Source organism: Sarcophilus harrisii, chromosome 2, assembly GCF_902635505.1.
Source record: "Sarcophilus harrisii chromosome 2, mSarHar1.11, whole genome shotgun sequence".
Classification (NCBI taxonomy): domain Eukaryota; kingdom Metazoa; phylum Chordata; class Mammalia; order Dasyuromorphia; family Dasyuridae; genus Sarcophilus; species Sarcophilus harrisii.
Window position 1 is genome coordinate 144,529,725 of NC_045427.1, and position 16,145 is coordinate 144,545,869.

A 16,145-nucleotide genomic window follows, 5' to 3' on the forward strand; every position below is an offset into this window, starting at 1 on the left:
TGAAATCATTTGCCCAATCAACTGTAGGGGAAGATGATCTGAAATCCAGATAGACTAATCTCCTTCCCACTGCTTGAGTTGTTTAAATTGATAATTTTGTACAGCCTGCAAATGATGTTATAAATATCCAAATGGCTCTTGGCAGAAAAAGGTTCCCTACTTTTATGCTATTTTCTAAGAATACAAAAGCAAAGAATGAATCAATGAAAAAAAAATCATTAATTGCTTCCAATGTGCATAGAACTCCACCAAATATTGGGTAGATTAAACTGCTCTCAATGAGCTCACATTCTAATGACAGAGACAACACATAGAGAACATTTTAGCTGCAAGACCTAAGATGTTTGTTTAAAATGCAGTAACAAACCAGATGAAATGCATTATCTTTAAGTCATTTGCTCTGATAGAAAGGATATCAGTTTCTGATACATTGTTTGAACAGAGCCAAGGACTTTGGTGACAAGAACTATTTTTCCTCTGTTTTGAGTAGCTATTGCTATGTAATTCTCAGAAGCAGTTTCCAGCTCACATCTCTGCAGGGTTACTTCCCAAGATGAAAGGATGGACTGCATAGAATGGAGGCAGGACCAGTGATTTGGGGTTGGGGTTAAGAAGGAAGGTGCTGTCCTACGAGGGCTTTTAAGCTTATCTGCCTATGGGTGGTTGTTGGCTGGGATAGTTGACTTTGATGGTGGTGAGGAAGATGGTTCCTTCTCTATAGTGATTTCTTCTCCCAAAGGTTGCTGTAGGGGTTGGTAGGACTGGGAGGATCAGTGGGGCACTGCTATTCCTAAAGCTCTTGGGTTTGGGCCCCAGGTAATCTTGAAATAGAGTATGAGGGAAGACAGTAATGATGCTAGTAGTCTGACTTGCCTTGGACATCCCACATCCTAGCTCTCTCTCAGGATACCTTCCTGATTCAGTTAGGTTGGCCTGCTTGCCTAGTAGGTTGGTGGAGATGGCTAGTCCCTTTTCCACAGGACTTGCTTCCCCAAATGAAGACTACAAGGGTCAGACTGGCAGCAGGAATGATGGTCTGGAGGTACTGATATTCCCAAAGCTTTTGGGTTCATATGGTATCTCCATTTGGACTTATGGAAAGGTGGCAGTTGTTGAGGTTGTTGGGGGTGGTGGAAAGAGGAGAGAATAAGCATTCATATAGCACCTACTATGCGCTATATATACTTTGCAAATATTATCTCATTTGATCCTCACAACCCTGTGAGGCAGTTGTTTCCCCCATTATACAGTTGAGGACACTTAATGTGTCTGAGGTTAGATTTGAACTCGGGACTTCCTGACTTCAGAGCCAGTGCTCTAGCCACTGCACTACCTGTGTCTCTAGTTACCTGGTAGTTTGATTCAGTTGGCACTAATTGTCTCGTCAGGGAATTTTGCAGTCCTTACTCTCAGAATGCTTACATTCTAATACACATATGTTTAACATTAAGGAATAAGGTTGGAGTGCCATACTCAATTTCTTTCCCTAAAAGTGCTTTTCTGCTTTGGACAGAGCCATGAGATCTAGATGGGGCTCAGTCTTGAGGGTCTTATAGGACTTTTAATAGAGAGGGGGTAGGCTTCATTGTCTTACACTCTGGCTTATTAACCCAATCTCCAATCTCCTGAAAATGGTGTTTATAGCTTATACACAAAAGAAAAGCTAAAGCACAAATTACTCTCACAAATTGACTTCAGGGTCATGCTCTATCTACTTCACACCTACCTGCCTGTGGCCCTTTCTTTTAACCTAGCAGGTGGACTCAATGAGCACTTCTTAGTTATGGGAAGAAAGAAAGGGTAACTTATTTTCTTTCTCTGTGTCAGGATGAAAATAGAAGACAAAAATCAAGGACCTGACCAAGTCTGGTTCCTAATTTTTGGCTTCCATTCTAATTCTCTGCTTCATCCCACACACAATCTTTTTTTCTTCTTCTTTTTTAATATGACCTGTGCCTTACTCTCTGTTCCTGTATTTCCCTGTGGCTAGAGTTTTTAGTTCTGATGCCTTAATTCTAGACCCCCGCCCTACCAATATGACTATGGTTAGTCATTAATTCTGAACCTCTACTCACTATGTAGTAGATCATTACAAGGTATTCATATTCCATGTTATTTTGGGCTATATAGCTAATCCTTCCAGGCCTTGAATATGCAGCCAAAGATGAGAACCATATATATATTTTTGCATTTAGTATTTTAATTTCTTTTTATCTTGTCTGTGGGAAGATGAAAATAACCCAACTCAAAACTGTTACAAACAAAATTGAGTAAAGCTATATTTATGCAGCTTTCCCCAAGCAAGATAACATTTTATTATTAGAGCACAAAATTATCAACAGAATACTCTGACTCAGTTTTTACATCAAAGACTCTGAGCTTAAGACTTAACTAATTTTACAACGTTCAAACAAATAATAGAACAGGGTATAGGTCATATCAGAGAGTTGAGGACAACATGACTAGCTAAATAATTAAGGTGAAGGAGATAATACTATAGGTTGGAAGTTGGCAATCAAAAGGCTAGCAACAAACCTTTCCTTTCCTCCTATGACCAGACATCCTTGAAAAATAGCTTGGTGGCATAAAGATATTAGACCAGATTCCTTGGTATCCACCTGTCTCCCCATAACAGATTTCCTTGAGACAAGAATAGAACAGAGATGAGCAGAACTGAGTTTCCAAGCTTAACTCCTAAAAAAGACCAGATGAATTTCTGAGCTAAGTTTAAAGAAAAGAACTATAACTTGGGCAGTTACAGGACAAAGGACAAAGACAAAGACATTAATTATAAATAGGCTCAATGAAAAATGATACAGAATTAAGTTAATCTTAAAACCCAGAACTTGCAATTTTCACATCATTCTTTTTTTTTTTTTTTTTTTTTTTTAATTGTTTTGGTTTCAGTGGGAGAACCAATTAACCAGGAAGCCTGGGAATGGCTCTACAAGGTGGTGGGAGATAGCAAGTGCACACTAGTAGACACCTGGTGGCAAACAGGTAACAAAGCATTATGACTAACAGTATGTCAAGACATGGCGAAGATTGGTTTGATAAAGGAAGCAATGTGTTGGAGTTTACAGCATGAATATTCTTACATTAGTCCCTTCAGATAGTAAGGGTTTTTATGGTTCTAATTTATGTGCCATCATGAATTTTATAAGGATACTTCAAAAGAGGTCTGTGATACTAAATTTTTAACTCTGATAGGAAAATTTTTTTAAACTTTTAAATGAGTACAGGTTTTCTATTATCGAATTTTTTTAAACTTTTAAATTAGCATAGTTTTTCTTTCTTTTTTAAATATTTGAAACAGTATTAATATATGTATTACAAAAGACCATTCTGATTTGCTGAATGCAGCTTGTGGAAATCATCCATCTGCTATAAAGTTCATTTGAGCAGAGATGAAACCAGGCTGATGAAGAACACAGTTCTGAATGGACAATAATCACATCATGTTCAGAATGGCAGGGACATTTTAATTCTATGTAATCAGAGTAATTTAGTTTTGCAAAACACTTCATATAGGTTATGCAAATTAATGTAAAATGATTTAGAATGAGAAACTGTATATTACATTATTGTTTATATATATATGTTTATATACATATGTTAAATGCTTAAGTATATTATATTTGCTATCAAATAAAAGGCATCATTTAAATTCTGTATCAAGTCATAGTATATGGAAATATATACAAATTAAAAAAATGATACCTTGCCTCTTAATGAATTTAGTTTTTGTCTGACAAATGCAGGAATTACAAAGTCATCAGAAAAATTCATAAAATGAATATAATTGGAAGTCATCTGGGCCCCTGTACCACAAAATTTAATGTGCTTTCTGATATCTCTTAATTTCTCAGTCTATCTACTGGTCAATTTCCTTTCTGAAATAGAATACATATAAATTCAGAAAATTCAAATTTTGCAGGTATATAATCACCATGAATCTATAAAATAGGGAAAATTCTTTGTACTTGGAAGTTTGTAGAATGAATGGGGTGAGATAATATGTATAATATTCTTTGGGCCCCTTAAAAGCAATTCTAGATAAGTACAAAATATCTCTCCTTATGCTAACTTAAAATTTTCCTTACTTGCATATTCTTTTTTTTTTTTTTGGCTTTTCATGTTTATCTTTTGTTTAATTTTTTTTCTGTTTCCAAAAGAAATATATCAAATTCCTCCTACAGCTCTGATTTTGCTATCTTATTTCTTTTTTTTTAAATAACTTTTTATTTACAAGTTATTTGCATGGGTAATTTTACAGCACTGACAATTGCCAAACCTTTTGTTCCAATTTTTCCCCTCCTTCCCCCCATCTTCTCCCCCAGATAGCAGGTTGACCAATACATGTTAACTATGTCAAAGTATAAATTAAACACAATATAAATATACATGTCCAGTTATTTTGCTGTACAAAAAGAAGTGGACTTTGAAATAGTGTACTATTAGCCTATGAAGAAAATAAAAAATACTTGAATATTCTTTATATAGAAACAGGAGGCATTTGTATTGCTCCACGACCTTCTGAGGAGGGGGCTAAGATCATCCCTGGTATGGCCATGAGACCCTTTTTTGGAATTACTCCAGTTTTGATAGATGAAAAGGTGAGTTTAAGTTCCAATCAAATCTTATTTGTGTTGTAAACCTCCTCATATTCACATTACTTTTACTCAAATTTCAAGATCTACTTGTGCTTTTCTAATTGCCAATTTTTTTGTAGAGGAATACTAACAGGGACTCAGAACTCTGACATTTTCATCTCTAACATTTGTGAGGCCCTTTTCATCATTGTTCCCTAAATATTTAAATAATTGCATAGTGGTAGAGATAGGCACTAGACACAAAGCTGCATACAATCTCAGGACTTGGGAACCAGTAGTACTTATTAACCTTTTCTTCCCCAACAGCTATTCTTTCCCATACTTCATAACCCAATATTCATATTGAACTTGTATTTTACTATAGCACCAAGATAATTTTTGGATGAACTACACCTTTTAACTCAAACACCAAGTTGCTACATCTTCTACATCCTGCTAACCCATCTTGAGACCATTAATATCAAGAGAATGCCTTATAGCTTTTTTTTTTTTAAAGTCCAACAAGTAATGGACAATTATTGACAGCTTCAAGTGCCCTTTGTTTTGCATGCATAGCTTTTTGGGTCAAGTAGTCATATAACCTAACAATTAGAGATTGCACTTCGCCAAAATATTCTATTCTTCAATTTTGCCCTATTTCAGCTGGCCAACTCCATTCCTTTCTTTATTAGAAAGAGGTTGAGAATTCCTCCAGCCCCTACTTAGTATTAACATGGAATTTATGTGATTTCCCTATAATATTTCACATACACAATGGTTCCTTGTCCTTTTGTTAATATATAATATTTAGTAGTGATATTCCCCTCAATTTTTCTTTCAGATAACTGACATTTTCATCTGCCTTAGATTTAAATTTTCTAAAGGGCAGAGACCACATTTCTATAACTTGTTTCATATAATGCCTGGCATATGTATTGGATAGTGCACTTGGTAGTAATCTTCAGTCTGGGGGAGAGATTCCTACCAGAAATGAAGAGTCAAAGGGAATTTTTTTTAGGGGACAGGTGCTTTTCATTCTTTCCTTCATATCAAACATCTAAGAAAACAATATTGACTGCAAGCTTCTTCCTCAGTTCTGCAAATCTCCGCCAGAATCTATTTTCTGATGAGTCTTTTTGTTTGTTTCTTTTTTGATCTTTTGATTTTTAGGGAAAAGTCATAGAAGGTGGTGATGTCTCTGGTGCTTTGTGTATTTCTCAGGCTTGGCCTGGCATGGCAAGGACAATATATGGAGACCACCAGAGATTTATTGATGCATACTTCAAAGTTTATCCAGGTAAGAGTGTATAAGTAAGTGATTTGGTATAGCTTAAGGATATGATAAAATATAAGCTCAGCAAAGTAGTGCTTTCTTGCTTCTTGGAAACAATGAGCCATAAAGAAAGAGTGAGGAAAAAAATGAGGAAAATGTAAATTAAGGCAGGAAATTTTTGTCTTGTGTTATTGGGTTTAAAACTGAAAAAAACAATACATACTACCTCCTATTGTTGAAAGGAATGATGTTTATTTAGTGTTTTCCTTTAAAGATCTTAGAATTTCATGAATATTAATTGGAACTCATTTTTAAAATCACCTTTAAACAAAAATTGATAAACTTTACTCTTTCTGAGATTTTATTAGTGTGGAAACTCCAACAATGGAATTCAGATTGCAGTATTCTGTAACTTGAGAGTTTTTGTGGCTGAAAAATTCATTCCTTTAAAGTCAACCTAGTGATGAAGTTTTTCCAGGCTTACACTTAGGTCATTACTTGGACAATAGAAAACAGGCCCATCTCTGGGATTGTACTTGAACCATTTTTTTGTTTATTAAGACCTGTTGGAGCTCCTACTCTGTTATCATAGCTTTCAAAAAGCAAGTTATTTTTCATATCATGGTAAGGTATCAAAATACCTCTTTAGCATAAAAAGTATTACATAAAACATTCAAATAAATAAGATTTGGCTTAGAGTCCTGGCTAAATACTATTATAGGCCAGGACTAAATACTATTATAACACATGTTATATTAATAAAAGGACAAGTGCCTATTGTAGAAAGTTGTTCAGTCATTTTTCATTCATGTCTGACTTGACCCTTTTTAGGATTTTCTTGGAAGAAATATTGGAGTGGTTGGCCATTTCTTTCTCCAGCTTATTTTACAGATGGGGAACCAGGAAAATAGGGTTAGAGGACTTGCCCAGGGTCATAGCGCTAATAAGGGTCTGAGGCTAGATTTGAATTCATGAAGATGAGGCTTCCTGACTTTAGGCCCAGTGCTCTATCCACAGTGCTACCTATTGTGGATGAATTAAGGTGAAATCCATATGAATTCTTTGTTTATGATTATCAGGAGGCTGGAGGAATTCTCAGGTTCTTTTCCAATAACGAAAAGTCTGCTATTTTATTAACTGTGTAATCTTGTACAGGTCACTTAAAATCCCCAGACCTCTGTTTTCTTTGGGATAATGGAGTCACACTTGATCTCCTGGGTTCCTTCTAGCTCTAAATCCTACAAGAATGACTTAAAAAAACCCCTACCCTTCCTAAGCTGGCTTGTGAAAGTCATGGAATTCTAGATAGAAGACTCACAATTTTCACTGGGAGGGAAGGGAGATGGGAAAGTACAGTTGAATAAACCCTAGACTCTGGGAGTCAGACTTGGGTTCAAATTCCAGCTTTATGAAAAAAGGGCAAGCTATTTCCATCCTCTGAGCTTAAGTTTCCTCATCTTTGCAGTAAAATCTAATTAAACCAAATGATCTCTAATGTCTTTTCCAGTTTTAAATCCTATGAGAAAATGATCATGCATTAAATCATAAACTCAAAGTTATTTACAATTTGTTTAAAATGTGTACATTAACTTGAAACAAATGTATTCTCTTGCTTTCATGTATCCTTCTGCTATATTTTCTATGCCTTTAATTTTATTGGTTCTTTTGATCTTAGCCTTTAATTTCTAAGTCATTTACCATAGTTTTTAGACTAATGATTCCAGGGATGATTCAGTTTGATCACTAGGATTTTTGTTTTTAAATTTCTGTCACTGGAAGGATATTAATTCTGGCAAGACCTTTCTCAGGATCAAGTTTTCATTTGCTGATACTAAACTCTTTTATCATATCAGGTCATTATTTCTCTGGTGATGGTGCTTATAGGACTGAGGATGGATATTACCAGATAACCGGACGGATGGATGATGTTATAAACATCAGTGGTCATCGGCTAGGAACTGCAGAGATTGAAGATGCACTGGTAATCCACAAAGAAAAGTTGTCATTTTCCTAACTGCCCCTTTTGCAACTACCTCATTTCTTAATACCTTGAATTAGAGGGTGGGAAGCAGGTGGTATATATCAAACTTGGGGATTAATTATCTACTGAATTTGGTTATTTAGTTTCATGTTTTGTTTTTCTTGTCTCTTTGTATTATCAGGCTAACCATCCTGCTGTGCCTGAAACAGCAGTGATTGGCTATCCTCATGACATAAAAGGAGAAGGTGAGTGTTAAAGAAGAGATATAATTTATGAGTTATTTGAATTTCTTATACAAATTATGAAAGAACATTGAAAATAGGGGTCCTTGAGTTCAGATCTGGTCTCAGACACTTAACACTTCCTAGCTGTATGACCCTGGACAAGTCACTTAACCCCAATTGCCTCAGAAAAAAAAATAGGGGTCCCTAGCTGTGACAAGAAGAGTATAATGCATTTCTTTTCTCCTCTTTCCTCCCTAATGGGCAAATTACCATTTGAAATAAAAGGTAGGCATTCTATGTAGTAAAAAATGTCTCAAATTAATTCATAATAAATGTATATTATTTGAAGATGGTACTATAAGAGAAGTGAGTGTCTTTTGAGAATCACTGGAAGGGAAGTTATGCCCTCTTCACATTCTCTGAATGCTCATAAAGGAATCCATGATATTTCTCCCAGTCTATTTATCATTTTGTCTTATAGTAGAATCCCCCAATTTTTTTTGGTTTCTTGTAGTTTCTTGGTTCTACAAGAAAGTCCAAATACCTAAAAGTCTGTTTCCTTCAAAAAATTTATAATAGCCCAGTGACTTCTTGTGAGTTTGCTGAGTGTGACAATTTTTGACCCTGGATAAAATAGTGAAGTTAAAAAAAAAAAAAGCCCACCAATGCATAACAAGTTGCTAAGTATGTCCTAGATCCTCTCTGGTTTTCTCTTCTTATTGCTTCCTAAGCTATCTTATATCTAAATTTTCTTTAAATAAAAACCAGTTAAGGATCTTTTGTGATTATATATTTGATTATCCATCTATTTTGGGTTTAAGTTATGTAAAACTAAAAAGAAAATTTCTTATCCATCCCAAGGTTTTGGTAGTTTCTTGTTGCTTAATAGTCTTTATTTCTCTGTTATCTGCAAAATACTGACATAGACATTATATGTGTTCAGGGACGGGGAATTATGAAGATAAATCATAATGCCTATGTTCAGCTTATAATTTAGGATAATAATAGGATCCATTATTTCACTGATGCAGATACTTCATCTATCTAAGTTGCAAGGTTTCTACAACTTCAAAGTCTGTCATTGAAAAATGTTTTGGCTGAAAAATTCATTGCTTGTGGTATATATATCTAGTGGCAAGCTTCTCCAATCTTCATTAGGCTATTTCTCAAATAAAGGCTTGTCCTGTAGGATTTCCCATATTAATAGGACTGGTTAGAATTTACGCTTTGCCAGCATAGGCACTAAGAAGCTGTGTTTATCTTTAATCCATATGAGGCATAAGAATAGGACTTTACTGAAGTTATGGGAAATATAGAAATACATATACATGATAGATAAACACTACAAAAAGAGGGAAAAAATAAATACTGTGGGAGTAGAGAAAGAGGAAAGATTACTTCTCATTTGGTGAATAAGAGAACTTCATAGACAGTGCAGTATTTGAGTTTGACCTCGAGGGAATGATTAGATTTTTGTAAATGGAAACAAAGAAATTTTAGATGGATATAAAAAGATAAGGAGACACAGAGTATTTAGGGGTAATGGCAATGAATCTAGTTTGATTGGAGCAAAGGATGCATGAAGTAATGTAGTAGAGGACAATGCTCAAAAGATTAATTGGAACCAGAATATGGAAGTTAGTGAATAGCAGACTAGGGATTAGGACTATTTTGTAGATGGTGGGGAAATTATTGAAATTTTTTGAGCAGAAGATTAATATGATCATATCGCCAAAGGAATTGAAGGGTATAGAACTCATGGAGCAGAAGAAATGGTTGAAAGAACTAAGAATAGGTAGTATGAAGAAGATAAGATTTCAAAGGATATGATACTTGTCTCCAAGTATATGGAAAATTATCATATGGAAGAACTGGGCTTGATATTTTTGGCCCAGAAGGAAAACCAAGAAGTAAAAATTAGGTTTGATTTCGGGAAAAGCTTCCTAATGATGAGAACTGTTCCAAAGTGGAGTAGTTTGCCTTGAGAGATATTTCCACCCATCAGAGGTCTTCAGGATAGGATAATAGGATAATGGATGATGATTTGCTAGGTATTTCTGTTTTGGAGTATGAGTTGCATTAGATAGCCACTGAAGTCTCCACTTTTAAAAATTTTGTAATTCTAATTTAAAAATTGGTTGGTACTCCAAAGTAACAAAAGTTTTTCAATTTTGGGACACATCTTTAAATTTAAGGGAAAGATAGCAGTGTGAGTACTTTTGCAGTATAGTGATGGTGTTTTTGGTAGGATTTTTAAACTATCATTTATAATACTCAATTATATTGCCAATGAATTTAGTAAAAAATTGGTTAAATAACATAGAGCAAAAGAAATCATTTTTAGAAGATGATTTGTATTCTAACATTCCATCTCTTTCCTTTTCTTGCAGCTGCATGTGCTTTCATAGTACTGAAAGATGACATAGATAATCCAGACATCATTCTGAAAGAACTCAAATCAATTGTTGCCACCAAGATAGCCAAATATGCAGTGCCTGATCAAATTCTGGTGAGTGAGGCCCCAAGTTATACACATTTATTAATTGCACAATTTACTTTTTTTTTGTCCCAGTTCAGTAGAGTTACTGCTTTTTATTATATTGCAGTGGCCTCATGATCTCAATAATATGGGCACTGTCTTCAGTGGTACAAGCTACAACCCTTATTTGGCTCCTCATCCTGTGCTTCTTTTATCGATGTACCCATAAGTCCTACAGAGACTAGCTTCCTAGGCCTTTAAACATTCCATGGGCATCACTTCTATATTTAGTCTGACCACCTATTATCTCTTGTTGTCATTATATGACAGGCACCTCTCTTTTTCGATCTTAAATATCTTGATGTTTTATGCCACTTGTATGTAAGTTATCATTGGCAATATACTGTAGCCAGTTTAGGATTACTATGGCTCTTCATTGATTTTTAGATAATAAGTAACTTTGATTCTTCAAAAATTGTGGCATTTAATGTTTCATGGAGACTCTTAGGGAGAATATCATGGAGAGAATGGTAATACAAGGGGTCCTTCTTATCAGAATATTTATTATCTGGTTCTCACAGGTACAAGGAAAGATTTTGATTTGGTTTGGATCTGACTTCCATGGTACATTAAGTCCTGTTGTGGAAACTCCTCTTTATTAATATAGGTCATCAGATTTTCTGCATAGGATGGCTTACTTTTGGGAGATGGGAGCATCTATGTATTTTCATTGGGTGTTCAAGACAGTGATTATTTAGATTTTTCTAAGTATTAAAGCAGACATAAGATTTGTGGAATATTAATAACTGTCATGTGTTAGACCACCAAGGACATTGAAGGTTTGGGTCCATACAAAGGCATGTTTGGGGAATCTCTAGGGAATATGATGAAGACAACATTGAAAGTACTTAACACAATGCCCAAAACTTTGGGAAGAGGGAGAGGGCAGGTGGAAGGTACTGAGGTATGTATCCCACTTCTGACTCATATTGTCTGCATGATCATGGGCAAGTCATTTAACTTCTCAGCGCTCTAGACAACTTTCTGAGAACAATAAATTGTGGAAGACTTGCTGATTTCCCAGTTTCACAATGAGATCAGAGATTTTAGGTAAGACACTCTATAAAGACAATTCTGCTAGTGTATTGAATAAGTGGCCTGGAACCAGAAAGCCTTCTCAAATTCTCTGAGATATATTTAGATTTGGGGGTTGTTGAGTAACATGCATCAGGGCGCCCTGATTTAATTTGCAGGAGAGGAAAATTTTAAACTAGAGATGAACATAGAGGGGGTGCCTAGAGAAACCTGTTGAGGTTTAAGACCTTTTGGATTCCTTATGTATCCTTTGACAAGGCTTGACCTTTAATAAGGAATATATGCAGACTCTTACCCTGTTAACACCATATTGTTGGGTAATGAATTTAAGTGGAAACGTTGGTGTCTAGTTATTATATCCATTGTCCCAAGTGACCTCTTTACACATAAAATAAATTGAATGCCAAGCAAAGAAGATAGAAGTCCAAGAGAAGTGTATTTAAACATGATGCTCTTATTTATTTTGAATGATGCACTTATTATGAATGGAGTGTGTTTGGTGTAGACACCTATCTCCATATAAGTAAGGAAATTAAAGAAAAAAGAGAAATATTTGTAAGTGATAGTCAATTATAAATTTCAATATGGGGTTCATGTTCTACTTGCCAAGATTAGTTTTACATTGGAGGCTAACACAGAAATCTGAAGACTACTATGACAAGAAATTATCATCCTATAAGGTAAATATAGGGTGTATCATTGGGAACTACCACTCAAGGAATCTCTTTGTAGCATGAATTATAAAAATTAATTTATTTAAAAAATTACTTTTTTATATGAAGTAATAAAGTGGCCCAGAGAAAACACCTTTTCATTTTATCACTCAATCAGATTCTCTTTATAGCTATCCTCAGTTCCTAATAGTGATGGTGTAATTTCCAAATTATAATAATGCTCTCCTCCCTTTTCTTTTTCTTATTAGGTGGTAAAACGTCTTCCAAAAACTCGGTCTGGAAAAGTCATGAGGAGACTCTTAAGGAAAATAGTCACTGACAGTACTCAGGATATGGGAGACATTACTACTCTGGAGGACCCTTCAGTGATTTCTGAAATTTTAAAGGCCTATCAGAAACACAAAGACAAGTTATCTGCCTCTTAATAGAGAAGAAATGTGCATCAACCTGGAAGTTCCAAAATGTGCTTGGCCAAAACCAAATACAACAGTTCCTTATTGTCTTTTCTCAGGACATATTCCTGAAATTGCTTTGTTTTCAAATCAGGAAAAAGTTCTTTACAATCACCTTAGAATCTAGTGATTATACATAAGGCCTGTTGTGTTTCCCCCAGCCTCACCCTATTTTGTTCCCCTGGAAGAAGAACTAGTAATGAAATTAATAAGAGGCAAAACTAAAATTGAGATTTACTCATCTTCATGAAAATGGAACCTAATTTGAATTTTGGGGAAAAGGATTGATGGTAAAAGGAATTTATTTATCAACCTCATATATTAGTGGCCCCTTGAGATGCAAAAGATACAAAAGTTAAAATGTGCCTTCTTGGAAGATTTAAAATTAGAAGCAATATTTTTACCCATATGGTTCTAGGTATAATAGCTGTAGAGTCTTTATTTTTATACTTTCTTATTTGAGAACAGCATATAGAGAATTTTAATGTATGAATTTATTTGTATACATTTTTTGTAACATCATTATAGAATAGATAGCTGCATTTATAAAAAAAATCATTTTAACTCTTACTGAGAGCAAATGACATGGGTATATTTTTACTCATAAAGTTTAAGGAATTTAAGAGACAGGTATTGAAAATAGAATGATTAATTAACACAATCATATTAATTATATCTTGATGTCTTTCAAATGATCTCATTTTGCCTATTAGGACTACATCTCATTATATACATAGAACAGAATTAATTTTCTAAAAGCTTGGCTATAAATTTGTTCAATCTTAAGTTCTGGACAATTCATTTTTTTTTTTTTTTTTTTTTTTTTTGTTCCGGATGGAATTTTTTTTCCCTCAGAATTCTTTTTGGCTACAGGTCATTAATACTCTAAACTGTGGCACTGCCAAAAGTAACTAATGAAAATTCAAATGATCTATTACAATAAGCACTAAAATCTTTTGTATTCTTGAAAAATATTTTCGGTTCTACATGATTGTGGAGGGGTGGTATAGAAAAAAGGACAGTTCAAAGTTCTGAATTAATTAATTAATTAAAAACAAAACAAGAAATCTATTTTATAAAAGTGCCTTATTGTTAATCAAGTAGCTAGTATTGACAGTAACAGACTAAAAAATTGTTGACTTAATAGTGAACATTTGGAATATTGTCAATAAAAGTGGCTGACAATAATTAGCTAATATAGACATTAAATATTAGTTATGTAGGTATCATAAATTTTGATTTGTTCACTATTAAAGCTCGTAAAATACAATCACTAAGAGAATAATATACTTAGAATTTTAAATTTTTTTATATATTAGTCAAAGCTCTATTATCTTGTTTGGTAGTCCATGGTTCTTGTAAAGAATTGCCAGTGATAAAAGAAAGACTTCAAAATGTAGGATCTATGGACTTAGAATTGATCTGCAAATGAGTTAAAATAAAATAAGTTTACTGTCATGACACTGATGAAAAAGAATGTCATTCTGTTCTACTCAGTGTCTTACTAAGGACAAGTTAAAGTATAGGCATAATTAACTAAGAATAAAAGAAAGAAAACCTTTTCAATATTGTTTCATAAAAGGGGGAGATGTACAAGTAGCCCACAATTATTCTGAGAAACTCATCTCTATGGAACACAACTGAGGACCAGGAAATAATAAATGCTCATTAAAGTGAAGCCAAAAAATTGGCCTCTGAGTCAAAAATGAATTTCACAATATTTGTGTAATGAAGCTCTTTTATTCATTAAGAAGCCCTTACTCAGAGTCTTTTTACTCTTCTTTTATTCACAATTTTAAATAGTTTGTCTGGCACAGTAGGAAGCATGCTGGATTTGGAGTCAGAGATTCTGCATTCAAATACCATCATTATTGTATTTTTGAATTTGGGCAAGTTATTTAAACTCTTTGGGCCTCAGCTTTCTCACCTATTAAAAAGAAAGTTAGATCAGATGATCTTCAAGATCATTTCTAACTCTAAATTTTTGATCTTATGTTCTATTTTCCAAACTCAGAGAAAAAAACAACAAATTAGAAGCTCTGAGGAGATTCTTAGTAGAGAAAAGCAATAGCTGTCGGCAAGAAACTATAAAAAGCAGAGAAAAGAATTTTAAAAATACAACAGTTCTAGACTAGTAAGCAGTAACCAGAAATGATACAATGATACTCTCAAGGTCTCTCTGAAGAACTTTGGAAGTGATTGTGAGATAAGGGAAACACTGATACAGGATGGCTCATTAAAGAGGCTGCTATGTTCTACCAGTAAAACAACTGTGTAGCTCAAAAGAAATGTGAGATGTACAAATTTAGAGACGTTTCCATTCCAAAAATTCTCATGGATTTGTGGCAGTCTTCTGAGCTTGTACTGGAATGATTAGATACAGATGGGATAAACTGTACCTCAACCCCAACATAGTTATGTCATTGTGGTCTTCTTTGAGCACAAAGGCCAACAACCAGTACACATGGTGCTGAGCCCTTCATGAATCCCTAAAGTAAGACTTTATTATCATGAAATACAATAAGTTGATATGTACAATGATTCTAAGATATGAAAAGATTACCTTTAGTACATTCTGTTAAAGAAAGCAAGAAAAGGAGTAATGTACTTTATAAAGATTTCTATAAAAATAATTCCAAACAAAACTTTGTGTTTGATAAACCAATGGTCTGGAAAGCTCAGCTTTCTGAAAGATTTTCTCTTCAAGGGGTCCAGATATACTAGTAAGGTTTTATGTCCAAAAAAGAAAAAAAAAATTGCACAACAATCATATGTGCAAAACATCACAATCTACCTTCTACAGGATGTTTTACAATAAATAATGAGATAATGTGATGACTGCGTATTTTAAAATCAGCCCGAGTGAGGAATTCAGGTTAAGGGAAAATCTTCAATCTTTATTCTTTTTGAGGTGAAGGGGGATTGCGATAGCAATATGGGCAGCTGCGACAGGACCCAGCCAACAGAGGTGAAGGGGGATCTCCATAGCAATGTGAGCAGCTGTGACAAGAAGGGAGCCAGGTGTCTCTTTCTGTTCCTCTCTCCGCCCCTCTGCCTCCACCCACCAAAATCGTCATTTCCTATACAACACATCAGGACTTGCACAAAGAGTGGGCAGGGGCCATTCCTTCTCCAAGCATATATATTAATAGAGTAATTGAGACTATTTAGCCTCACATGCTTGAGACCTCAGTGCATCAACTTATGCTTCAGCCCATTACAAGATAATTGGGGAAAAGGGAAAAAATGAACTTACTTGACCAAGAAAGAAATGAATTTTCCACACAACCTTAGAAATAAAAGCTAATTGCTCCAGGGAAATTCTTCAGGGAAATTCAGAGTCTGCAAATAAGCTCCATATGGAGTGATGATTGA

General features: G+C 34.5%; 1 protein-coding gene across 1 annotated transcript in view; it reads left to right on the top strand.

Moving 5' to 3' along the window:
• Window positions 1-15,582, top strand: part of ACSS1 (acyl-CoA synthetase short chain family member 1) — a 65,765-nt gene extending 50,183 nt beyond the window's left edge. The window contains exons 8-14 of the mRNA XM_003759030.4: window positions 2,908-3,000; window positions 4,504-4,616; window positions 5,763-5,889; window positions 7,719-7,846; window positions 8,028-8,091; window positions 10,461-10,579; window positions 12,567-15,582. Coding sequence (XP_003759078.1) covers window positions 2,908-3,000; window positions 4,504-4,616; window positions 5,763-5,889; window positions 7,719-7,846; window positions 8,028-8,091; window positions 10,461-10,579; window positions 12,567-12,743 — 821 coding nt within the window. The 3' untranslated portion in view covers window positions 12,744-15,582. The remainder of the gene's footprint in view (window positions 1-2,907; window positions 3,001-4,503; window positions 4,617-5,762; window positions 5,890-7,718; window positions 7,847-8,027; window positions 8,092-10,460; window positions 10,580-12,566) is intronic.
• Window positions 15,583-16,145: the final 563 nt, after the last annotated feature.